The following is a 27,746-nucleotide window of genomic DNA, read 5'->3' as shown; positions in this document are numbered from 1 at the left end:
TGTCTACCTCTAATGCAGTAGTCAGTCACCCTATCTACTCTGAATAAGGAGGAAACTAAAGCAGATTAATTTTGCTAGGAAAAGTGTTATTAAAAAAGGCCGTGCTAAGAGGAAAATCAGCAAAACACACAGTATAGACTAATACAGCTAACACACACTTCTCCATTGTCACTGCAACCTATACAAAAATTTAAGCTAACTTTGGGAAAATTTTGTATTAAATAAAAATTTTCACTTCTAAAATAGTTTACTGAAAACATTTTAATGCTGTTTTCATGTAATTAAATATCAATTATACACACATTAACAGAACGTCAGACTTTTATAAGGTCTTTTTGTAGTCTTTTTTTAGTCTGGATGCAACCAGAACAGCTGAAGTAGAGGATCCTGTAGTCTTATAAGTGTCATTTCTAGGCAAGTCTCATGAAAATGCTTTAGTTATTTAAGATTCAGCTTTAAAATTAAACGTATTAAAACAGGTTTCACTAGTAAATGATTTCTTTTCAAATTAAGGTAAGGCATGTTTATGCGATCTCTTCCTCATTTACTAAGACTTTCTGAAAAAGTTACTTCACCAAAAAAATGATAGGTCTTATTTTTCCGTCATTTTTTACTAATTACTAACACAGGTTTCAAAAAAGATCTTTGGCAGCTTAAGGCCTAGCATGGTCACACAACAGTCCACGATTACCCCATAAGCCACATTAGGCAAGTAATTTATCCATTATCTTCTTTACTATAGTTTTCCATTCTTATCAAATCACTGGGTTAGTCTCGAGCACAACTAGGATGCACAGGAACAGGAGTTTGCAGGTTTCCTCTCCTCATGAAAGAAATGTACGAACGGTACCCTTTATTGTCCCCCTGCAAATAGGGCATTTTCTTAGAGAAGGTGCACACTCTTTGCACACCACTAAGTGACCACATGGAATAAATACAATAGAAACTTCTTTGTCCATGCAAACTTTACAGGTTCTTTCCTCCTGTAATCTTCTAAGTTGTTCTTCCATGGGTAACCCTAACAAGAGAGAAAAACAAACAAACTTAACACCACAAAGAGATCTTCAAATGGCAGAACTGATTAGAGGTGGGAAAGCAAAAAAATTCAGTATGATTGCCACCCAGTATTTCCAGTCTATAAAATCACTACATAAAGAGATAGATGGAGAGACAGAAAAGGAAGTACATTTTCCCAAGCCAGGAAGTTGGGAGATAGAGTGAAATGACTGGCAAGACAGAAGTGGGAAGCACAGGCAGGCAATGAGTAGCCAGCAGAGATGGAAAGCTATAGTTCGAGTTTGTCCAATGTTTATGCCTCAAAGTGATTATACAGTATGGATTTTAGAAGCACACTGCACTTGGGACATCCTGTAGTTGGTGGTAGCCATTTTCAGTACTCAAGCACGAGGGAAGTGGTTAACGTTAACTGACTACAAACAGAATGTGTCCCTCATACCTAATTTTGATTTAGAAAGCATATATAACTAATAGGTGTCTGTGACCAAAAGTGCCCCTGTAATTACAATAGTGTGCAGGGTATGAATAATCTTTGTACAAAATATGCCTTGTGAGATCATTTAAAAATGAACACCATACTGATCATTAATATTCTCGTGTAATGTATGTCAGAAGTGCATATTAGGAGTTACAGAAATCAATGACTAAAATGTGTTTACCACATAAGTCTGGGGAGGGGGTAAACCAGTTTCTGATAGACAAAGGACAAGCTGATGCCTTGTGCCAGAGGTAAAAGTTGACGGACAAACACCTGCCAAAGAACGGTCATTTGACAATGAAGGGGTGCGGGAACAAACTGATCTGCATTTCAGCAAGCAACATGGAACCTCTTTCACTAGGAGATCTCAGGTCTCCATCTCAGAGCTGGAATGAACTTTATCTAGGGGTAACCTTCAGGAAAATGCAATTCAAAGGGTGACTGAACTACAAAAGTGAGGGACAAAAAACACACCAATCTCACTCTAAGACAAAGGAACCAGCCTTTTGACTTTAGTGGGGGGAAACCCTGACCTGAGAATTTGGTCAGCCATGTTGCTGGGATCATGTGTAAGGATTTTACTTTGAACCCAGTCTAGCTTGTTAAGTTTTAGCTACTAGAAAGTGAGTATTTTTATTTCTCTTGTAACTATTTCTGACTTTAATGCCTTATAGTTGTAGTCCCTTAAGATCTCTTTAGTTAAATACACTTGGTTTAGTTTGAATTAAAGAATAAAACAGTGTTGTTTAAACTGAACTATTTGGTAACTAGTTAAAGTAGCAAACTGTTAAATATTGACCCTTTGCAGGGGCAACGAAACTTTAATATCTCAACTGCCCAGGAAAGGGCTGCACAATGCAGCACACACAGTTTGTGGAAAATCTGGGACTGAGATTGTGTTGAGGTCACTCTGCAAGTAGTAACCAAGGCTGGTGGAAGCCAAAGTGTGGCAGGAGTGTTGCTAACAGGCTGCTGGAGTCAGAGCCACCAAACCAGGACTGTAGCTATACACACTCAGAGTAACTTGCATGCTGGTAGGCTGTTTGTGAGCAGCACAAGTTAGGAGCTACAACAGCAAAGCATTCGGAGGCACTCAAGGTCACAGGGCAGGGGATGACAACACTTCACTAGTTTGGATTACACCCCAGAACGTGACAGTGTCAGAGAAAAATTTGTTTTGAGAACCTCAGTTATTGGCCAGACCACTCAAATGAATAAAACTGAAAATGTACCTGAAGTGTCTTCTGTGGGGACATACTTCACGTTTTTTTCAACTAAAATGACAAAAAAGGAACATTTTAGTCATTGGAATTATCTATATTCCAGTAGAATTTTTAACTACTGGTTTACTACTATACCTCAGACTGTATTACTAGAGCCCTGTGTGGATACAAAATTTATATCTGCAGAGCTCTACTAGGAACCACCGTGGTGAAAGCAGCAGAATGTCAGGCCGCTGCTCGCAGAACCCAGGAGAGGCAGATCGCTGCATGGAAGGGACTCTCGTCTGGGAGCGTGTGAGCCACTTGCACAAACTAGTGCAATCAGGGACAGCTGCTGGTGCCCACCCCAGTGGGTAAGGCTGGGGGAGGTACAGCCATGCTGGAGAAGCTCGCTCCTAGGAGCAGCGGCCCGACATGCTGCAGCTTTCACCATTGTGGTTCCTGATAGAACCCTGCAGCTCTACAGAGCCCTGCGCGGATACAAAATTTGTATTACCAAGAAAATAAAGATGGTTACACTTAGAAAATCAATTTATCAATCTTTTGGGGAAAAGGAAAATAAAGGAGTACAACTGTCAGTCAAACTCACCAAATAAATCTTTGTACAACATAGGATCATACTCTCGCAGGCAGTTTCGGAATATGTGGGCTGCTGCATTTCCTTTCACTAAAATTGTATCAATCAGTTCCCTTGCTTGCAATGGCGTTTGTGTTTTTTGTTTAATAACATCACGTTCAAGTTCAGTTATCACTTTGGCTGACAGTAAACTCTCCAGGATAGGACGCACACATGTCAAATGCTGAAACAAAGCCATTCGATTCTTCCGGATTAAAGACAGGTCATCTTAAATTCAAGGGGAAAATTCAGTAAGTTACAAGATTTTAAGTTGCATTGTTACTAGGAACTGATGTGTGCTATTATAAGAGATGCCTTGATTCTTTTCATTCTTCATTTCACTTCCCACTCCATATCAGTAATACACACTATTAAATAATTACAACAGACCTCACATATCACATGAGACGCAGATAAGTAGTTTGAGTATTGTGAAGTTTTACACAGTCCCCCTTCTCCTCCAGAGTAGTGAGGCCACCTTATACATTGTTTCCCAACTTTCCTCATTAACCAAGTTTAAAAAAAAAAAAACCTAAAATTCTATTAGCCTTTTTCACAACTGCACCACGCTGTTGACTCATTCAATCTGTGACCCTCTAACCCCCAGATCCTTTTCTGCAGTTTTTCTACTTAGCTACTTATTTCCCATGTCATAATTGTGCATTTCACTTTTTCCTTCCTAAGTGCACACGTCTTTATTATACTTCATTTTGTAGATTTTTAGATCTGTTCTCCAGTCTGTTAAGGTCATTTTGACTTCTAATATCCTCCAAAAGTGCTTGCAATCCTTCCCAGCTTGGTGTCACCTGCAAATTTTATAAGTATACTCTCCAGTCCATTATCCAAGTCATTGATGAAAATATTGACTAGTACTGGACCCAGGACTGACCCCTGTGGGACCTCACTAGATACATCCTCTCAATTTGATAGCAAATCACTGATAACTACGCTGAATATGGTCTTTCAGCCAGTCCACCTGCCTTATAGTCATTTCACCTAGAGCAATGGTTTTCAACCTGTGGTCTGCAGACCCCTGGGGTCCACAGATTACATCTAGGATTTCCAAAGGGGTCTGTACCCCCATTTGAAGTTTAAGGGCCCACAAGTGAACAAAGGTTGAAAGTCACTAACCTAGACCACATCTCCCTAGTTTCCTGATAAGAATGTCATATGGCATTGTGTCAAAAGCCTTACTTTAAAAACCAACCAACCAAATCTACCATATCTACCCCTCCTACCCCAAGCCACTGGGCCAATAACCCTACCAAAGAAGGAAATTAGGTTGGTTTGGCATGATTTGTTCTTGACAAAACCATGTTGACTATTACTTATCACCCTATTATCCTCTAGGAGCTTACAAAATGATTGTTTAACTTGTTCCAGTATCTTTCCAGGTATTGAAGTTAGGCCCACCGGTCTATAATTCCCCAGGTCCTAAGGTGGACAAACATAGTAGTTTTCTTCTTTGCTCCTCTGTCCACCATGAGCTCTTGGAGAACTAATAGTTTTAAGATTGCATAAGGAAATTAGCTGAAGCACCCAAGGGGTGAATTTTGTCAGACCCTGCTTACTTAACTACATCTAACTTTAAGGAATATCAATTAAAAAAAATCTGATCTCTAGTACATTAATCTCCATGTTTTTATTATTGCTGAGAAATCACAGAAGAAACAGAGCTGACCAGTAATAACTTCAGGAGACCAAAATTATATTTATAATCATTTCTATGTGGTAGACGTTTTACTATATAGAGAAGTCACAGTTCTTTGGTTTATATGATGGACCTATCAATGCATATAGGCATATGGACAAAAATATGGTCTTGACGCTGCAGAGCAAGCCCCAATGAAGTATGGGATGCATCACTGTAAGGACAATTCCAGGATTGAGGCCTAAACTCCACACTGATATCCAGATGATACAGTGTTAATCCTTTATATTTACCTTTTTTTAAAAAAAAAAAACAACAACACCACCACCACCACCACCACCACACATTACCAAAGCTCATGAATACCAGTGTCCCCAGAATTAGACCAAAAAGCAAACACATTACAATGGAACAAAGATAAGTGTATTACTAGTGCCTTATGGATACCTGATGCCACTTCTTCAGATTGTCTCTCCTTCTCCTCTTCCCTCTTTTCATCTTCTGCAGTAAGCAGATCAGACACAAGATCATTAACGGTCTTGTAATTTTCCTCAGTTGCTAAGATTTTACTCTGAACTGTCTGCTTTATTAGTCTTCTACTAAATCCCATCTCCAAAGCTGCTTTAATCACAGGGGTGTTCATCATGATTGCATCTTCTGAATGGCTTTCTCCAGGTTCAGAATGAATAGCTATTCATAAAAAAAGGGGAGGGGGGAAAAAAATAGAAGATACTTTAGATTTGAAAACTTTAGATATTTTTAGCATCTTTGGTATATAAATGAGGTTTGAGGTAAAAAAATTTAATGACATGGGCCTCACTTTTTAAAACCAAAATATTTTTATTTAGAACTCTTGTTTAGAATTTTATTAGACTGGATTTAAACAAAAAAAGCTGTGTTACAGTAACAAAGATCCAAATTAAAGCAGCAAAAGCAGGGAAAACCCAGAGGTCACTCCATTGTTGAACAGCGTCATTAGATTAGAAATGAAAAAGAATGGTAAAAAATTAGTTATGGAAATACCTCCCTTTCATATAGTATACCAAGTTCTTGAGTCCCATCTGCGTTAATAGAATGGTTACAGTTCTACTATTGGTCATCCTTTTCCTGGCACTTAGCTAACTAAGCATAATAGTTGGAAATCTGACTCATCTCACTGCATCAGCAGGGGCCACTGCCACTATGGGGAATTCACCCCCAGAGAAGTCAGGCAGCATTGTCATCATACTTGGGTATTCCACTGAAAAGCAGCTTTACAGCAGCTTTACAGCCTCTTGTCTGGAAGGCTGCACTTCAGTATGTCCCCAAGCTGGATATGGCTGCCCACTTTTGAAGGTACTGACATAGCTGCAGGCCCCCAGCAGGGTAGGGCTGTAGGTATCTTGTGTAATCACAACACCCTCTAACGAGCTCTGATATCAGGGTGGTCTATAGCCTGCGTTACTCTAGCAGAAGCTGGTGTGACCAACAATGAGCCCACTGAGTCCAGCTGGAGAACAAGCAAACAAAGGCAAACTCTTCAAAAACAATATACAGTATGTATACAAATCCCTAGTATTGGGGAAATTATGAAGGGATGAGAAATTTCTTGTAACAAACTTGAAGGGAATATTGTAGTATAAAATTTCACAGACACCTGACATTTTAAGTACACTTTACAACTGTCAAAAAGAAAAAAAAACTGACTTGCTGGGAAGCATTCCAATGCTGCTGCTTTCTAAAATGCTATGAATTGCTTAGCAAGCGAATTTTGGAAAGCATCCATACAAAAGTTCTATTTATATTTACATTAAGTTTGTATGTGTGCTGAAAGTCTTATTACTATGTAGCTTGAAAAACTAAAATGTACATACTTGGTGGATTGGCACTTTCATCCACAGGGGTATCTGAAGTTGACAAGAGCTATGAAATGCAAAGGAACAGCATGTAAAAAAACAAACAACAAAAAACCAAAGTCAGCATCTTTTCTCTTTGCATACAACACTGATAATTCCAGTGCATTCTTTTCCACAAAAGACTAAAGGAAGAACTTGGTACAAATAAAGAAGTTATTGTAGCATTTAAGAGCCCTAATCATGGGCCAGGACCCCATTGTGCTATTCATTGTCCAGCCACACCCCACCCAAAGACCTGCAATTAAGAATTCTAACTCAGATAGCCAAGTGAAGTATTTGTAGATAGGATTATACAAGTCTTACAACAATTCGTATTGCAAATGTTTATTGGTATAAACTGCCTGGATTTACCTCAACACAAACTTCTCTTCTAAATGAAGTTATTCACTATGCCTTTTGTTTATGCAAAAATATCTTGTTACAAACAGCTTAGTTTAAATAAAAAAAAGTCCCACAAGTGAGGCACCCAGAACCAGTTTCTGTACTAGCATTTACTAATCTGAATTAGTCACTAAGCCTTGTGAAATCAGAACTTCACTTCTTAATATTCAAAGTCTAGAGCTCTCACTGCCTCACACCAAGTGTCACAAGGTTTGACTGTAAATGGCTGTGGTGCTCCTCAAATGACTCAAGTCCCAATGCTACCAGATCTATTTTCAATATAAATTCTCATAAAATACAAAAACTGCTCATGGAAGCTGTGCAAAGAGTCAGTTTTGAAGACCATCCATCAGAATTGGTTCATCTCATTTTCATGTAAAGCTGTCCATTCATGAACTATCAAACTTAAAACGCATACCTGTCAAACTTAGAACAACTGGAAAGTGGGTATGGAAAAAAGTTATGTACTTTCTGGTTGCTAATATCAGCATTAGATGGTACATAAAGTTACATAAAAATTCTAGTTTACCTGTTCAAGGAGATGTGGGAATCTTGCCTGAATTTGATTGACAAACTCTCGCCCTTTTATTCGCAGTAGATACTCGCATCTAAAACATTAACAGAATATAAATGTTTGTCAAGTTACAATATTTGTTTCTCATATATGACTAGTTAAGAGCCATGCAGAATAAGAAGCCTACAATACTGTGCTCAGTTAGACCCCAATTCAGGGATGCACTTACACACATAATCATGTGCTTAACTTTTAAGTAAGTCCCAGTGACTTCAATGGAACTTTAGCACACACTTAAGTATCCTTACTGAAGGGGGATGCTTTGCTGAATCATCTTAATATGGCCTAATTCCTGTATGTATCAGATATAAATGTGATCTCATCAATACCAAAGCATTCAGTAATGGATACCTTTTAGTGTATAGCCTCAACAGCTTTTAAACTCAGCCAATACTCCTCAGCCCGCACCAAATCACTCAGTGTCTACAAACTAGTCTAAATTTAAAAAACAAAACAAAAACCCACAATGAAATGGATATAAAAAAATTAAAGGTTTAAATTAAATTAGTCTACACTTTGCATTAGTAAAGCAATTTAAACTTTACTCAAGATAAAAATTCCACTGATAAAGTTAATGGGGTAGATGAACAAGAAGCTAAGCAAAAGTTGGATGTTGAACTTAGTTTACCATCACCTATTAAACGATGTGTCAAAGATTAGCATACAAAACTGTCCAATTTGAAGAACTATTTTTCCTGTACTGTTCTGAAACTTCATGAAAGCTATTTAAAAATCATTACTGTAAGGGGAGATTTTCAAAGGTACAAATAGCAGTTACGTGTCTTACTGACGTCTTTGAAAATCTCCCCCAGTTATTAGCGTCATTATTTCCCCATTAGGAAGTAATCACATTTTATTATTCAGCAGTAGAGATGTTCACTCAATTCTTTCCATCTGGAACAGAAAAAACCTCTTGTATAGTGACAATTTCAAAAGCACTCACATTGGCCTAACTCTGCTCCCACTTAGAAATTTCAAGGTAAAAATTATAGGGGAAGGTCTGAAAGTGCTCTGCACTGGCCTAATTCTTCCACTTAGAGCTTTTTAAATATAGTTACCTTGGAAACCATTTAGCATGCTCAATCCATGGATCATCTCCAGACTCCCAACACCTTAATCCACCATCACAGCAAAAACATTTGACATCATCATTACGACCTTTAAAAGCAAGTTTACAAAGTATTCAACAAGTGTTCACACAAGCCATTGCTTAGCAAATTCTAATATATAAATATAAATGAAGACATTAGATAGGCTAACTTTCCTTACCTACATAATAAAACCCAGCATTTGCAAGTTGTTCAGGTCGAACTGGAATTCTTGTTGGCCAGTTTATGAATGTTTTAACACGAGCCATGTGGGTTTGCATGCTCTGGTTAGAAATGCTGAATATTGGTTGGTCTCTAGTTTTATTTTCCACAAAAGGGCAGTTAGGAAAGTATCTCCGATGCTCTGACATGGCATTATCCTTCGGTTCCCAGTTGCTTAGTTGCCCCCCACAGGTAAAGCAAGCAACTTTGTCTCCTGGCCCAGTATAGTAAAATCCAGCTTTTGCCACATCTGCTGGTGATAGAAATGTCAGGGGCCATGTCTCAAAAGTACATAGTCTAGCATCTTCTGTGCTCATTGCAGGATTATAATAGTTAAGTCGCAGGTGCGATGGGTCCTCAACTGCCCTAGAAGTTACTGGTGCTTGAGGAAAACTGGAGAAATTAGCACTGAAAAAGCCAATTTGTTCCAAGCTCGGAGCAACAGTTATGGAATGCAAAGATTGTGAAAAATTGTTTATTGTGGCTGGAGGTGAAAAGGCTGAATGAGAGGATGATCCAAGATTACTAACTGAAAGCAAATTCTGAATAAAGCTGCAGCTAGGATAGAGCTGTTTATGTTTTTCCAGAGCACTGTCGCCTTGTTTCCAGTTATCCAACATCAAGCCACAACTGAAGCATCTAACTTTATCTTTCATACCAGTGTAATAAAACCCAGCTCGAGCAAGATTCCTTTCAGACACTGGCACGTTGAGAGGGAAAGTAGAAAAGGTAGACATTCGGTAGAGTTCACATGACAAATCGTACTTCAGTTCACACACAGCGCTGTTATTCATCAGATTAGCCAGGAACGAGCTGCTTTCCACTATGTTCATAATGAAATATTATGGACAAATGGGACAAGTCTTTCTCTGGGAGGTAGTTTTGTGCATGGAGGTGATTTTGAATAACTCCCAGGCCATATAAAAAAGTAAGGACCTGAAAGTGAAACATTTTGGTTTGTAACACTGAATGCATGTGAAAGGAATGAATTATGATTCATAAACAGACTTGATATATATGGGAAGTCCTTCTTTTATTTTAATCTGCACAATGGATTAATCATTCTTCATCAATGGAGAAGTTACACAACCTCAACACTCTAGGAGGTACAGAAAGGATGTCAACTGGACTTTCCTGTCACAATACATCACATTTTCCTTAGTATACTATACTTCTCATCTTACAGAGAATGGCACTTTGGTGCAGATGGGGGTTGGGTGGAAGAGGTACAGAAAAACATGTAAGGGTGATCAAAATCCACCCCAATAAAGAAACTAAAATGGGTAAAATTGAAGACACTGCATCTTAATATCATGCTCCAATATAAAATTAAGTGTTTATTTCATCCTACATAGCCAATACGAATGCAGCTTTTATACATCTGTAAAGATTGTTTTGATAAGAGTTTCGCATGCTTATGTTGAAATTCTAACCTGAGACATTTAGAGGCACAAACAGAACAGCCCCAAAACTTCTGAAGGTGTATTTGTATGTCATTAGACTGCCAAAACAAAATACCCTTTGTTTTAGCAATCCTCACCAAAAGATATGCAAGACACTACAAACAAAATTTAAGGTTACTCAACTGCCTTACATATAGCAGAGCTATAGTTCTGGAAAGAATGATTCTTGCCTATAGCAGTGACAACTTGTCACATATACCCACTGACTTGGAACAGACCCAGTGTGTTTTCTTCCATGACACTTTCAACACTGGGCATCATAAACTTAGCCAGGTTGCTTGGGTACAATTGCACTCTTATAACATTTAATACAAATATATGGCTTTATGTTAGAACAGTCTAGTATTTTATATGGATTAATTAAAAGATCTCTGTAGGCCATGTTCAGAAAGCAAACAGAACTTACACTGGTCAATACAGAAATATATTTTGTTAACTTTAGTTTCTTTATTTGTGCACAAAACTACCTCCCAGATTTCAGACTGAAGTCCCTTTTAAAGGGCTTAGGCCTCCATACTGAGATTTGTAGTTCACAAGAAGAAATTCTAGATATCTATAGTCTGAAACATCCAATTCCTTTGTGCTGCCAAAACCTGTAAAGAAGAAAAAGACATTTTTCTTATAAAACAAGATAAATTAGGCATATTTGTTGTAGCTGTCACCTACAGTATTGCTCAAATTATAAACCTCTTGAACACTAGAATCTCAAAGCTAGTTTTCTTAATTGTTGGCCAGCAAGTTTCAGGATAGTTAATGAAGGTCACTTCCATAAACACTGACATCAAATCCTTTTCCCACCTTGTTAATCTGTACCGAAAAATTTGGAAAAGTGAATGATTTCATTTCACAAGTTGTCAAATATTTGGCAGATACAGACAATAGATTAGTGGCCTGGTCTACATACAAAGTTGTACTGATATGACTAACAGTGTTATTTTACATAGATTTAGTCTAGAGGTGCAACCTAAACATACAAGCCAGGTTTAAACCGGTATAGAACAGCATACACAAAAGTTGCACCAATTAACCTAAACCAATTTAAGTTAAACAAGGACTTGTTTAAACTCAGGAGTTGTCCAATGACTTCTAGATAAAAGGAAAAATCCCAAGCCCGCAAAAAACAGCCAAAAATTCCAGGTGAGAGCAGGGGATAGAAATCAACCTGTAATTTTAGGGTCTTTTTTTTTTTTTTTTTTTTGCTGTGTTTCAAGTTTTCTGAAGTGTTCCACGCTTTCATTAAAATACAACACTTCTTCCTATTGAAAATACAGTCAACACAAATATGCTGCTGCCAGGGTGGCATACACCCCCTACAGAAAGGGTCTCCAAGCAAACAGCAGCAGCAGAGTACTCTCCACTCATTTCAGATTGGTGATGGCTCATTGATACCATGGTATTTAAATGATCAATTAGGCACAGTGAGTGGGGGAAGCAGGAGACCAGCCTTCTCTTCTCCCTTTTGTCCTGTCCCCCCAGCTCCTAATCATAGCTGGGTGGAGTAACCCAGCTGCCCCTTCAACATGATGGGAGGGGACAGGGAAGCTAGGCCAAATTTTAGTGGCACTGCAACTCCATGTGTCAAGTGGGCAGCTGGGCCAAGTTTGAGTGAGTGGCATTTTGACTTGGACCACATGGCTGCAACGCCATTCAAATATGAGTGCAACCAGACTATTAATCTGAGTTCCCACTTCAGCAAAATTCTGGTTGTGCCTCAGATGGTCATGCTAACTCTGGCTAGTTTCTTAATGAAGGATATTAAATGCAACAACAAAAAGTTTTGCAAGGTTACACAATAAGAAATCAAGTAATTCAAGTGTTAAATACTGCTTCTAGGAAAACAGGAATTGCCACACTAGATCAGAACTATGGTCCAGCTAGTCCAGTATTCAGTCTCTGATAGCTGCCAACACCAGATGCCTCAGAGGAAGTACATGAAACCCCACAGTATACAGATGTGGGACAGTATGCCTCTCATAAGGGTCAAATCCTAATCTCTAATATTTGGAGGCTGGTTTATGCCCAGAGCATGAGGTTTTATATCACTTCCAAATCTTTTCATTTAGCATTAACTATTATTTTAACTCCGGATATCCTTGTAATCCATATAATCATCCAATCTTTGAATCATGTTAAATTTTTGGTCTCCATAGTATGCTGTGGCAGTGAGTTCCACAGTCTAATCACACACTGAGTAAAAAAAGTATTTCCTTTAATCAATTTTCAATTTGCCACCAATTTTTTTTTAAAATATTCCCTTGTTCTTGTGCTGTGAAATAGAGAACAGATGCCTCAGTCTAACTTCAACATCACTTCTTATTCATCTCCCTTCTAAGGGCATGCCTACACACACAGGAGCAATCAGTAAACTTAGGTATGAAGACAATGTGCATAAGTGGGTTAATTCATCATGTGGATACTTTCATTCAGGAATGAAGTGGTCTTAGTTCCCTGTTACCAAATCCTCATTGAAGAATATCACATAGGGGTTTCACACACTTTAATTTAGGCGCATTGACGTCACACCTGCAGTTGATTTGCCTTAACTTTCCTGAGTGACAAGACTGGGATTGTTTATTTTAGGACATGTCTACAGGGGGTCAATCTCTCTTCATGTATTTTTCCAGGCCCTTGATCATTCCCACTGCCCCTCTCTGAATCCCCTCTACTTCTGTAGTATCCCTTTGAGATGGGGTGACCAGTGGTGCACACAGTATTCCAGATGAGGCCATACCATCAATTTATATTATGGCATATAAATGAGTTGAGATCATAAATTTAGTGGGAGGTACTCGAAGGTACATAAATAATTTGAGTTTTCCCCTCCAGTAAGCATTACTTTGCTTTTATCAAGCAACATCTTGTCCATTCACCAAGTTTGGTTAAGTCCCCCTTAAGTTCCTCAGTCATCTCTAGACTTGACTAACCTTAGTACTTCAATGGGCCCATTATAGCTTTACTTACACTGACCTCAAAGTCAGTGACAAAGACTCAAAAGACCTCAGCTTTTGCATTTATGATTTTTTGCAGTTTGTACTGTACAAACATTAGTCTATCATATCCTACAATGACCGCACATGCTTAACTTTCCACAGTGAATGGTCTCATTTACTTCAATGGGACCCACTTGCAGTGTGTAAAGTTAAGCGCATCTCAAATGTGCATATTCCCATAACCTAGCTTTTTGCTTTTCATAAAGCTTAAAATTAACTGTATGCTTAAACTAATTTGTAATACCTCTTGCAGTTTCTAAAATGTTAAGCCTTCTTTTCAGTTAAAGCAAGAAAGGGGTAATCAGAGCAAACAATTCACCACCAGCTCCCACACACAGTCATCCCATACTTATTCATCCACCCACCCTCCTTAAACTCAAGTTTCATGCAGCACCAGCCACACTAGGCAAGCCTAGCCATAGCCATACCCCTGGCTGGCTGAAGTAATGTTGCCAGTTATCGCAACTTGATCCCAAGTTTCATACTATTTACTCTTGAAGACCAGCAGTTACATAAGAACCTCAGCTTCCATTTTTAAAATAACCGTTCCTGGCCCTCAGGGTCACAGATAGCTTGGATCTATTTCCCTAAGTTAAAAGAAAAGGAAGACTTGTGGCACCTTAGAGACTAACCAATTTATTTGAGCATAAGCTTTCGTGAGCTACAGCTCACTTCATCGGATGCATTCAGTGGAAAATACAGTGGAGAGACTTATATACATAGAGAACATGAAACAATGGGTGTTACCATACACACTAAGGAGAGTGATCACTTAAGATGAGCTATTGGGGGGTGGGGTGGGGTGGAGACCTTTTGTAGTGATAATCAAGGTGGGCCGTTTCCAGTAATTGACAAGAACATCTCAGGAACAGTAAATAGCTCATCTTAAGTGATCACTCTCCTTACAATGTGTATGGTAACACCCATTGTTTCATTCCACTGTTCAATGCTCAAATAAATTGGTTAGTCTCTAAGGTGCCACAAGTCCTCCTTTTCTTTTTGCGAATACAGACTAACACGGCTGCTACTCTGAAACCTTCCCTAAGTTAAGTATCCTCACACCTGCTTGTGAACTGTCTAAATGGGCCATCTTGATTACCACTACAAAAGTTTTTTTCTCCTGCGGATAATAGCTCATCTTAACTAATTTGCCTTTCACAGTTTGCAACTTCCAATTTATTTTTATATATATATAAATCATCTTACTATAGGTTCCATTCTATGCATCCGATGAAGTGGGCTGTAGCCCACGAAAGCTTATACTCTAATAAATTAGTTAGTCTCTAAAATGCCACAAGTCCTCCTGTTCTTTTTGCGGATACAGACTAACCCGGCGGCTACTCTGAAACTTGGAGACATGGTGACCTCAGTGCAGCCTGCAAGCGGGGCGGGGGGCGGGAGGGGGGGGCAATCCAAACGTCACCTCAGACAAACCCGAATAGTTATTTTTAAAACCCATCACATTTTGAGGGCCTCACCTCACGCTCGGGGCTGGCGCGACCTCCCCACCGCCACACACGGCCGGTTGACGGAGGACGACGTGCCGGGCCCCGGCCTGCTCAGCTCAATCCCACCCTCTGCCCACAGCTCCCGCGCCAGCCCTCCCGCGGGCCCACCGCCGCAACGCTCACCGCACGCGCCCCGCCTCGCGGGCGAACGCCGTTCCCCGTTATCGCGAGATTTGCATCGACGCAGTCAGCGCCCGCACACAGCGGTCACCCCGGCACGTACCCACCACCCCAGCGCACGCCGCGGCGTCCACGCGCTCCCAGCCTCTCGGCTGAGGCTCGAGCCGCCCGTCCCCAGCCCCCACTGCTGAGCGCCAGAATTGCCCCCCAGCTGCGATACTCACCAGGGCTGGACCGCACGTAGTGCTCAGCTGCCGCGCCGCTGTCACACGCTATATATAGCACGGCCCGCTGGCCCGGGTCCCTCCGAGGGCGCCATCCCCGCCTAGCGGAAACTCCTACCTCCACCCCCCGCCCCGCCTATCCTGTCAGACAAAGTCTGGGGCCCCGCGCTGGGGAAAAGTCCCCGGCCGGACTTACTGCGCATGCGCGAACGGGGCTGCCAGTGTGTGGCTGGCGCTCGGGTCCCGGAGCCGGCCCCCTCCCTCTGCCGGGCTGCGCACACAGGGCGCGCGCCAGGGCGATCTCGAGACGCCCTCACAGCCTGAATCCTGCCCCCATCCAACCCGCGGTCTATGGCATGAGGAGAGAACGAGCAAACTCATTACAACTGCCCCCAAACACTTCAGCTCCCCCTGCAGCCCAGTGTTCAAGCCCTGACCAAACCTGGACCTTTGGTATCTTGAGCCCCAGATCAGGGGTCAAGTAGGAGCAGCCCCCTGCATTCTCTATTTTGGTAGTACATTATTGGGAGTGGGGCCAAAAAATAGCAGGATCCACTAGATACCTGCTTACCAGATCCAGGTTTATGTGGTGCTCAAGCATATAAATTGGGGTTTGGGTTGGTCAGTGCAGTAGGAACAGCTAGACTTGCTCTCTAGTTTGATGTACAATTTGGGGACTTGGGATCAAAATGGTAAGGAATCAGGTAGAGCCAGCTTTTAGGGAAATGCTTAGGGGGCTGGCCACATAACAGCTCTTCAGGGCCCCCAGGGCTTCTGAATGAAATGTTGCTTTCTCAGTAAGCAAGGAAGGGAAGGAAAGGGGGAGGGAGGGATTAAAGAGCAGAATCAGGCCCTTTGATCAAAACTCCTGTCCATATCAATGGATGAAAAATGGAACCTGTAATCTCCTTTAGGGCAATTTTAAATATCTCCTTGGAAATTAACAGGAAAATCCTTCTTCACAAATGCCCAGTTAAGAAAAAACAACAAAACACCCTTTTTGTGGGTAAATCCAAACTAAAAGCATATTTCTCTCTAAGGGTCCAATCCCACTTCCACTAAAGTCAGTGCCAAAACTCCCACTGACTCAAATGGTCCAGGATCAGGACCCAAATGCCTGAGACTTTCCTTCTGGGTTTCCCCCCCCCCCTCCCCCTTTGCCTCTTGCTTATTCACATAATCACACTGAATAAGGGCCTGCTCCTGTTCCCACCAAAGTTAAGAGGAACATTAGGTACTTTCCTCTTTCTAGGGGAAACCCTGCAGAAATATGTGTGTCTGTGTCTGTGTGTGTGTTTCCCCTACCCCCCACTGCTGGGGGAATTCCAAAGGCCTGAACTACTTCCTGCTTTTATGTGTGGGTGTGATTTTGATCCTTCCCTTTTATCCTGATCACAGCCAGACATCACTCCTTAAGGGGAAATGCCACAGAGAAAAAGGGAAACAATAAGTAGACAGAGTAAACTGCCCTAACACATGAGGGTTTTAGCAATCTTCTGGTCTCTTGTCAGCAGCTCCTCATTATGTGCCACCATCATCCCCCCTTCTGAGATCTGTCACTAACAATCAGCCCCATTTCTCCTGCCCTCGCAATGTTGCCTGCTCTCACGATTTTGTCATGAGTCTCATGATAATTATTGTTTTCCTTAAAGCCCCAGCTCCTGGAGTCGAGTGCATATGTGATTATTTCAGCCTCAGTTAAACAAAAAGTAAGTTTCTAGCCCTTGTGGCTGTGTAGAAAGCTTCAAAATGTGACCCCAGTGCACCCTAAAGGCTCAAAAAGCAGAAGGCAAATAAGAATACCAAATCTATTATTTTTTACATAATCATGTAAATCTCATTACATAATTTCATTTAAAGCCAGTCTCATGATTTTTGGTGAATCGGATTCATGATTTTTGAACATTGGGAGTTGGCAATACTGACTCTGTCTCCCTGAGCTGGGGAGGAGGACGAGCTTCTTTCTGGCAGTGTTGTGAAATTTCCTTCTCTCTTACTGGTGCTGGGACAGATATCACCAGAACATCTATAGAGTGGACCTATAGCAGGAGGTATAAGAAGGGGGCAATTGTGTTCATCAAACTTTCAAAACTTTAAAGAAAAGACTGTAAAATGTCAGGGGGGAAAAGAGAAACAGAAAGAGGATACAGAATGGAATGCAGTCAAATTTCTATCAGACTGGTTTCAGATTGAATCTCCACACAGGAATTTGAAAAAATTCCACAAGAGACCGCCCCACAACACTGACTATTGAGGTTCAAAATCTCCCAACACAATCATGGTATTACCTTCTCTTTCCTGGGACAGAATAAATACAAGATGAAGAAAAAGCCCCACTATGGTTTTTTTTTTTTTTTTTTTTTTCAAGGAGGGATGAGGGGTGGGGGTGTTTTTGCAATTAGGAACTGAAGGTGTGCAATATAGGAAGCAAAACTGAATTGTATATTATGACACAATGGCTAACTTTTTATAGCAAGAGGTTCCAGTAAAATGCATTTATAAAAGACCCTATCAGCCTGTTTACTCAATCTCTCTCTGACATTTCCTGTTAAGGTAGAATGTAATTTGTCATCAGTGTTAAAAGGAAACATGCCAGATTTGGTCAGCTTCTTTGTCATTACATTTAGTGCTATGTCTCCAGCTTTTCACATATTATGGTTCATGGCACACACAAAGAGAAATAAAATAAAATACATACGCTTGCTGGAAGATTGCAACACAACACTGCTTTATTTCTTAGAATTCAGAATGATAACACATAAAAGCCCCAAAACAGGGAAAGATAAAACAGGCTGCTCCCTGTGGGCATAGAGGCCTAACTCACTCCAACCTACTGTAGGCTGTCTGTATGTTGACTGACTTGCTAGGCCCAGATCACATGCTTCCCTGCAAAGTCCCCTGGCCTGCAAGCCAGGCCAGGCAACTCCTCTCAGCATCCCCAAGTTGGATCCTGGCAGAGAAGCAGAAATATTTAATACTTTGGGCCAATCCTGCCAGGTGCTGAGCACCATTGAAAACTATAGACTTCAGTTGGGTTTTTTTTATCTACCTTATTGTTTTATAATGCTGCCCATCTCTCTATTAGCTGTGCGTACAGTAATTGGAACCTCCCAGGAGGCTTTCAACATTTTGCAGGATCAGGCACATATGCAATTGGACTGTTCCAAATTAGCCTCCTCCTGGGATCCTGAGTTCTTCCTCTCTGTGTCCAATTCTAGGTAGAGGCAGCAGGAGCAGAATTCCGGAGGTGGAAACAAAGGCGAAAAAAAACCCAATCAATTTATTAATTTAAGAATTAAAAAGAGGTAGTGGAGTTATTGAATATTGAAAAAGTGTGGTTAGCAATATTGCCAGCCCACAAAGTTTAAAAATAATCTATCAACCCCCACATCAAAATTAGCCCAAAAATGAGATTTTTTTTAAATATATATGTATATGTGTATATATTTACTCATTTTTGCCTATCTTTTGATTTTTGAACTGCTCTAGCCCACCTCTAGTGCATGTCTGAGTTAATTACAGAGTTGTCCAATCCCAAATTTATAGAGTAAGGTGATTTTGTCACCCACTGCAGGAGTTCTCACTGGAAGACCCAACAGAGGTCAAATTGCACAATTTTTACAAAGTGCCACCAAATTTCCAACTTGTCCCCAACTCCCCAGTTAACACCGCACATCACAAGTCTTGCGATAAAATCACACAAGTTGACAACATGTCTTTATGCTGACCCCATCAGATGGTGAATGGTTGATTTGGCAGAGTAAATATTCATTTTAACTATCCGAATTCAAATTACAAAAGTAGCACACCAAACACTTTTGAGGTTTAAATGTAGTATGCTAGGTATTAAAGTTTGAGAACCACTTTACTACAGGGGAAATACATGAAAAATACCATGCGCTGACAGACAGATGGACGGACCCAGTTTTAGAATTTAGATTTCCCTTCTCCTACCTCAAACAAAAGTAAATTACAGAAATAATTGTGAGTTTCTAAGGACTTTCCCAAAAGATCTAAGCATGTCAGCTCCACTACACTTTAATTTTCTTTCCTCATGCTGTCCCATCTCTGAAGGCCTTCCCCCGCTCCCTAGGTTCCCTTAGTCCATAGTGGTAAAATATACAGCATAAATTGTTTCTCTTTGCAATACATTTCCAAATATCTCCCAGTCATAAGGGTGCACACTGGTGTGCCTTCTTTAAACCCCCTTCTCTGTGAAATCTTGGAGGAAACCCTTTTTTCCACTTCCACTCAGCTAGAAATGATCAGTTTCAATATTTAGTTAGGGTTCAATCTTAACAAAACCCAGTCTTGCCATGCATGAAGATTATCAGTGACTTTTAACTCTAATGGTTTCTGTAGCTTTAACTGTACCTGCCCATATTTCACTGTATATATGTAGCAATTCATTAGTGTGCCTGTATTGTATATAACTAGATACAAATACCCTATGCAATTTAAAATGTTTTTTCTATCCATAATTTTAATGAACAGAACTCCCAAATTCATTTGTTATTTTCTACAAACATTCAGTCCCATAAAGATAAAGTACTCCCGAGATGGTTAATCATAGTGGACCTATAGCCTGCTTGATAAAAAGGCTAGTTAAGACTGATGCCCGTTTATCACCTACATCCCCATAAGAACAAAGACCATTTCCTGGTTCCCACATTTATCAGGTTTAGAGAAGGGGAAAGAGGGCATTAAAACATTTCTAACTGGCATGGTCTAGGAGTCATGCTGATGCAACCCACCTTGAATTATTGAATAATAGTAGCCACTCCGCACACTGGCTGGATCTACAACCTCACATAAGAGTGTAGGTCTCTTCTGTTGATCTACCTTGAGACAAAAGTTGGAATCATGCATAAAGCTGATGAGTAAATTCTGGTGACTGATTCTGGCAGATGTGGTTTGTTAACTCCATCATGATATAAAATGGAAGACCTGTTGGCCACAGATAATGGGAAATAGAGAGATTTTGAGGGAAGATTTAGGGGCAGGTACATTTAGAGAGAAAGAATATAAAGCTTAGCTTAAGCTGTCATGTTTGTATTACCAGTCCCAGAAAGGAGGGAAATGACCTCTTATATCATGTGGGGAAATCTGATGGACTGTGACCCAAAAGTCTCTGTGAATTCAAGCTGATTCATTTGTGTCTGATCAGAGAGTATCAGAGTATCTCTATTAATTTAATTATTTTTTAATTATCCTATTTGTTGTGGCATTTGGGACCATGACATACATGGTCCACAGAAGACAAGCACTCTTGACCCATCATTAGAAAAAAAAGATTCCACACGAGTCATATCGCATAACCTCACAAATACGTAAGCAGAAAGGTGTGTTTTACAATTCTGTGATGAAGGTCAGAAAACGCAAAGTCCGTAGAATTTCCACTGTCTTTGCAAGCCAGATGAAACTCAGTTTTACCTATCTGCCTACACAAACGAGCCACAGGGACAAATGTTAAAGTTTAAGTAAATCTTGTGGGTTTTGTTGTTGGCTGGTTTTTTCCTCCCCTCATTGCTTGTGGGGGAATTGCTCCAAATGTTAAGAGCAGTAGTTAGATTAGAATCGAAAACATATCACATCACAAGGACGAGCTGAGGCTGTTTTGTCAGAGACTAGCCTCACTCACAAATACTCACTTTGAAAAAGGGGCTAGAATGAGTTACAGACCAATCTTGGCCTACTTTTATTTTAATTCCTTTAGTAGATTTGGTAACTTGCCAATCTGCTAATAGTTTTTCTGTTTCCCTGTTTCTAAGACGACAATCTTCACTCTGCTGATGATATCATAAGCAGTAAAGGCAGCAAGAAGAAAGCTCTATTGCTAAATCGGGGGCCAATGCAGCAAAGAGACGAGCACCCTTCTCTCCTCAAAAAAGGGCCAAAGTTGGATGGAAGGAGGCACGGAGTGTGTCCCTGAGGAGATCAGGAGACTGGTATTCAATTAAATCAGCTTGTTTCAAAACTGAGTTCCAGGCTCTTGGTCCCTCCCACAGAGCTGACTGTCTGTCTACCAGTCACCTACTTCTGTGCACCAACATCTATCCTTGTGCTGCCCTAAGGCCTGCTCCAACTCTCACTGACATTAGTGTGAATCTTTCCACTGACTTCAGCGAGAGCAGGTTTGGGCCAGTAGAGAAGGGAGTGGGGGGCACTTACCCATGTCTCCTGCCTGACCTCAGTGCAGGGAGAGGGACTGGCAAGATCCTGGCAGCAGCACAAAGGGAAGCATCTGCATGTACTGGGGTATCAGTCAAGCAGCTCTGTGTCTGTTGTCTATGTATTTACTTAAACTGTGGTTGTGACTGTAGGATCTGATTGCCTGTGGTATGTGGGAGCACAGTGTTCATGGGACTAGTTTGACTGCATGACATCTCACCAGTATTGGAGCATTAATGCATGCTTGTTTTGGGGAACAGGGCCGGCCTTAGGGGTGGGCCACCTGGTGGCCACCCAGGGCGCCCAATGGTCAAGGGGGCACTGTGCGGCAGCACAGAGGTGTACGCTGCAGGTGAAGTGTCAGAAACTGTTGACATGGGGGGGCACTCAGATTTCTCCCTGCTTCCTCCTGGCAGAGGAAAGGGAGATGGGGAGAGCAGTGGCACACAGATACTGCTGGCCCCCCCAACATTCCTCCATGTCCCCTTTGGGGACTGTAAGCCGGGGGAGCGAGGAGCAACACCAAGTGCTCTATGCATCCAGGTCACTTTCCCCCACTGGGCTGTGCTGTGAGGTAAGCATCAGCAGCTGCTGCTCTCCTGCCCTCCTCTTATGCAGCCCAGGGGGGGAAAGTGACCTGGATGAAGGGAGCTCTGATGTCGCTCCTCCCTAGGGGTGCCCAGAGGAGCAGTGTTGGAGGGTGAGAGTGAGCAGCAATGCCAGCTGCTCCATGAATCCAGGTCAGTTTTCCCACATGGGTGCAAGAGGGGAGGTGTAGGGGGCTCAGTGCAAGGATTAGGGGCACAGGAGGGGGCAGGGGTTGGGGGCACAGGAGGGAGGTGTAAGGATGAAGGGGGAGTGCAGGGGCTGGGGCAAAGGAAGCACAGTGCAGGGGTTGAGGCACAGGAGGGGGCAGAGAGTGGGGCCCAGGAGGAATGTGCAGGGGTTGAAGGCACAGAAGGGGGGTGCAGGGGTGAAGAGGAGAGTTCAGGGTTTGGGGCACAGGAAGGGAGTGCAGGGGTAGGGGCCAAGAGGGCACAGTGCAGTAGTTAGGGGCAAAGGGGGGAGTGCAAGGATTGGGGTAATGGGGGGCATACACAGTGGCCAGGGGCACCAAAATACAAGTTCACCCAGGGCACCATTTTCCCTTAGGCCAGCCCTGGGGAAGAATCAAGAATGCTCTTAATATATAAGCTTCTCCCCCCACCCCATCCCTGCATGAGCCACATTGGGGGATAATTTATTAGAACTGGGTGATTAACTAGTTAGTAAAGGGAGTCAGGTCATCAGCTGAGGACTGTAAAATGGGAGACAGGAAGGGAGAGAGGGGAAGGCTGGAAGGAAGGACTAAAAAGCTCAGGCTTTCAGAGAAGTAAGATTTCCCTCCCCTGGTGCCTAAGGTATAAGTTGAAGCTTGGGAAATGCCTTAAATTGGTGGGCAATGAAATTGAATAAGACATTGTAGATAAAGTACCCTGGGGTAAACCTATAGTGGAGTGTGTGAAGATTGCTGTCACTGCTGCTGAGTTAAGTTACCTTTCTGCTAATGCAAATGCAACAGAGTAAGTGACCTAAGACATTGGGTAACATTTTTGTAAGTTTCTAGGCTGATATGTTACTTAAGTCCCACTTTCAAAAATGACTTGGGCATTTAGGGCCCAGATTTTTAAAGGTATGTAGTTGCCTAACTCCTATTGATTGCAATGAGAATTAAGTGCCTAAATACCCTTTGAGAATCTGGGGCCTTAAGAGCCTAAATTTCATTGAAAGTCAATGTGACTTAGGTTTGTAATATTGCCATTGTCACCTTTGAAAATGGGACATTAGCCACTTTTGAAAACTTTACCCCCTATCTGAAATGTGATAAACAAGAAACTTTTGTATGAAGGAATGGTCTTTTAAAATCGTTATAGCAATAATGCTCACGGGGTAAAGTACAGTGCAGTCATACCTAGTGTGGCTAAAGGGCTTGATCCTTGGACTCCTAAAACAATCTAATATCTTGTTAAATGTATAACTAGTCCTTACAGTCTTGAATGCTGGCACAGCAAATACTTTTTCCATTTGAAAAAGTAATGGAATCTCTTGCTCTTGATTTCCCCCGCCCCCCAATAGCATTAATGGGGCGGGGGGGGAGAGAAGGATGTCCCCTAATTATTTTTAGTACAATTTTAGTAGGTGCTTGCTGTTCAGAGACGGGGTGGGGGGGTTCTTTACTTTCTAAAAATCCATTACCTACAACTTGAATCTTAAACTTCTTTAACTAGATCTGTTCCCTGCTTAAACAACTTTGTGTGGCAGGGACACCACCACCACCACCACTGGCAAACAGAAGGTTAACTTGCAGTTTGGTTGCCCCGTCCTCTACACAGGGCCACAAGGAAGAGAAGAGGGCATGACTGGAAGTCTCAGACTAATCAACTTCCCCAAGAGGAAGGCATGAAACTCTGGTTGGAAGACACAAACAGAGGATGTCTTCCTCCATCTCCACTGTGTTAAATTTTGAAAAAGCACCTTTACGCTTTCTCCCTTGCTGTCCCTCATGCCCTGGAGAAGTTCCCCATAAACAGTCACAAAATGAATTCATTATCCTCCTTCAAAACCCTGCTCAAAACTCTGCTTTGCCATGCGTTGTCAACTGGCGTGCATTTGTGCTCTCTCTGTATATGCTGTACCAGCCCTGCAGATCTCGATACTACTGCCCAGAAAGACCACAGGCTCAGTTCAGTAGTGAAGATGCTCAGCCAGGTTTATTGTCCATGAAGCATGGTGCTAGCACCCCACAGACTCTACAGGGACACTAACACATGTATGCCCATTATAATGGACCAGTTCATTCAGCAGCTGGACTTTCTCCTGCCCTCTCAGCCAGACAAAAGTTAAAGGCGAGGTATCCTGACATTTATAGACTGAGAAACAACTTGCGTACCACCTTACGTGTTTCATGACATCCGTTTGTTACCTCCCCTTGTGTCTTGCTCAAGGTAGCTTTAGGAAAACATCCCTGTTCACTTTTTCAAACCCTCTTATCTTGTGTTAGGTCAGGATGTACCTGGGCTAATCTTTTGGAGCGTATTCACACACATACTCACTTTCTGCTGCGTCTTAGGAGTGCCTGTGTTTTAGCACCACCAGCAGTACCTTTGCCAAGCTCATGTATTGGACAATAAACCTGTGAGCATCTGCTTGAATACATGGCCTGACTTCGCTGACTATGGTTCAGGTCTCACATCAGCCCAGTGCTCCAGGCTCGCTCGCTCGCTCTCCTACAACATGCTGCTTAGAAAAGAAATTGACAACAGTTAAGCTGCTGGTCCACAGTCTGTCATGCTGATCTGTATTGTTTCATTGTCCGTTTGTACTATCCATCTGTTGTCTCTTATCTTATTTATAGAATGTAAGCTGTTTGGGGCAAGGAGTGTTTTTGTCCTGTTTGTAGAGCTTCTAGTGCAATTGGATTCATGTCTATGACTTTGGCCTGTTAGGCTTTCTGGTAATGCAAATAAATGATGTTTATAGAGGGTGAAAGGAAGAAAACATTTGAAATGAAGAAGGTTCAAGTACTATCCTGCTCTGAAATAAAACTATATCATCTTAAGAAACTAGCATGATGGCTAAGAGAAAAATCCAAGGTATTGCAATGAATTCAATCATCTGTGGATAATGATGAAATTGCAATATGTAAGATATGTACAAAGGATACACTGGTGTCATGGTATTAAATATCCTGAGGTCTGAAATGCTATACAAAACTTATAGTGCACGCATCTGGGTTTTGAGAAATGCATACTCAGAGCCAGCAGTCTCATGGTCTGGCTTGACTGAATGCTACAATTGAATCCAAGTGAGAAAACGGCAACTATAGCCACAGAAAATAGAATACACAAGAGGAACTCCAGCTGCGTGAGATTCCTAAATGTCTTTGGTATAAAATTGATGTAGCTCGAGAATTAGTTCAGGGGAAGAGACTAACCCTTATGGATTAGTACTCAAAATATTTTGAAGATGAAATGCTGCACACATCAAGCAGCATGCTCCTAATACACCCAAAATAGGAGTGAGCTTGCCTTGGCAGTGCAGACTGTGATAGATGTAGCTTGAAAGCATTATGTCCTTGCTTCTCTGTCCTGCACTTTCCCCTCATTCCTTCCTTTGAAACTTGAGCTTGTATCCACCGTTAACCGTTTGTACACTACTCAGAAAACCATCCTAGCAGCTGTAGGCAATATCCTTCCTTCAACATTGCCTGTTTTTCCCCCCGCTTGCTGTAATACAAAGGTAGTCTCCAGCTGACAAATTTCAAGATCTCACTAATCCCCATACAAATTTGCCCAACCCCCAGAATCCTTATGTTTTCCCATAGACAAAGAAGACCCACATACTCTTGGTCTAAAATGGTTTACATAAGAATAAGAAAGAACAGAAATAAAGTCTCCATGAGAACTCAGTGTGTTTCTATGATGATGAGTGCTATAGAAAAACCTAGGTTGGACAGCAAAGTGGTGCCGCAACTCTGGGAGGAAAAAAAACCCTGCTGTCTCTACTGACCAGCAGAGTTCTTAGGAAACTGGCTAACACACAGAAAACAGAGGCATAGCAGTTTCGAGTTATATGTAGCAGAATGATGAGTTAACAGTCATCCCTGGTCAGCAAGTATCTCATTTGAAAAGCTCTCTGGGATATCTGTTCAACACAATCTGTCAAACTACGGTTAGGCACATTCAGATGGGTTCAACAGAAAAGTCAGTTCAAATAGCAAAGTGCTTAATAGAAAAGATTTTAGCCTGGGCTGTTCCAGGATTGGGCCCTGTAATTGTACACATGCAAACATAATGTGAGGTAGTTAATAGGGCAAAGAAAAAATAAACTGATGCTATATAACCAGAACCTGTAAATGTTTTCTAAAAGCTGTGCTCTAGTTTAAATGGGAATTAATTCAAGGAAGTCCTAGGGCCTGTGTTATCCAGGAGGTCAGACTAGATCAGGGGTGGGCAAGCTTTTTGGCCCAAGGGCCACATCGGGATTGCAAAACGGTATGAAGGGCCGGGTAGGGAAGGCTGTGCCTCCCCAAACAGCCTGGCCCCTGCCCCCTCCCACTTCCTGCCCCCTAACAGCCCCCCTCAGAACCCCGACCTGTCCAATCCCCTCCCGCTTCTTGTCCCCTGACCGCCCCCTCCCGGGACCCCCAGCCCCAACCACCCCCCTATCCAACCCCCCCTGCTCCCTGACTGCCCTGACCCCTATCCACACCCCTGCCCCCTGACAGGCCCCCCGGGACCCCCAACCCATCCAACCCCGCCCCCACTCCTTGTCCCCTGACCACCCCCTCCCAGGACCCCCGTCCCTAACTGCCCCCCCAGGACCCCACCCCCTATCCAACCCCCTCTGCTCCCTGTCCCCCCCCAGAACTCCCTGACACCCCACTCCCTATCCAACCCCCCCTGCTTCCTTTCTCCTGATCGTCCCCCCACCCAAACCTCCACCCCATCCAACTGCCCCCTGTCTGCCCCCCACGACCTCCTGCCCCTTATCCAACCCCCCTCCCGCCACCCCCTCACCATGCTGCTCAGAGCAGCAGGACAGGCTTACTGGAAAGCTTGGGAGGTGGGCGGATGCAAGCCACGCTGCCAATGTGGCTGCGGGGGGTTGGGGGGAGGAGGACAACGGGCCGTACTTTGCCCACCTCTGGACTAGGTGATCAGAATGGTCCCTTCCGGCTGTATGATCTGTATAGTCACAGACTCCAAGGCCAGAAAGGATCATTGTGATCACCTGGTTGGATAGCCTGTATTACACAGGCCCTAGAACTTTCCTAACATAATTCCAAGAGCAGATCCAATCTTGATTTAAAAATTGTCAGTAATGGAGAATCCACCACGATCATTGGTAGATTTTTCCAATGGTTAATTACCCCCACTGTCAAAAAAGTATACCTTATTTCCAGTCTGAATTTGTGTAGCTTCAATTTCTAGCCATTGGATCATGTTAACTTTCTCTGCTCAACCGAAGAACTCGTTATTAAATATTCGTTCACCATGTAGATACTTATAGACTGTAATCAAGTAACACCTTAACCTTCTCTTGGTTAGAATCAAGGAGCACAATATATTTAGCTTATCACTTTA

General features: G+C 42.1%; 1 protein-coding gene across 2 annotated transcripts; it reads right to left on the bottom strand.

The window, feature by feature from the left end:
- Positions 1–243: 243 nt before the first annotated feature.
- Positions 244–15,561, bottom strand: BIRC2 (baculoviral IAP repeat containing 2). Of its 2 annotated transcripts, none has more exons than XM_077808602.1 (9): positions 15,451–15,561; positions 9,105–11,201; positions 8,894–8,993; positions 7,791–7,869; positions 6,839–6,887; positions 5,433–5,675; positions 3,308–3,562; positions 2,728–2,769; positions 244–1,018 (listed from the first exon to the last, which is right to left on the bottom strand). In XM_077808602.1, exons 2-9 carry the CDS (start codon positions 9,976–9,978, stop codon positions 825–827), a joined length of 1,836 nt encoding a protein of 611 aa, XP_077664728.1. In that variant the 5' UTR covers positions 9,979–11,201; positions 15,451–15,561; the 3' UTR covers positions 244–824. The 2 variants fall into 2 exon arrangements, with proteins under 2 accessions (XP_077664728.1, XP_077664736.1); XM_077808610.1 differs by lacking the exon at positions 15,451–15,561 and adding an exon at positions 15,077–15,175.
- Positions 15,562–27,746: the final 12,185 nt, after the last annotated feature.

This window comes from Eretmochelys imbricata, chromosome 1 (assembly GCF_965152235.1).
Source record: "Eretmochelys imbricata isolate rEreImb1 chromosome 1, rEreImb1.hap1, whole genome shotgun sequence".
Lineage (NCBI taxonomy): Eukaryota > Metazoa > Chordata > Testudines > Cheloniidae > Eretmochelys > Eretmochelys imbricata.
Note: the sequence above shows the minus strand (reverse complement) of the source record. Positions and strands in the feature narration are given on the sequence as shown.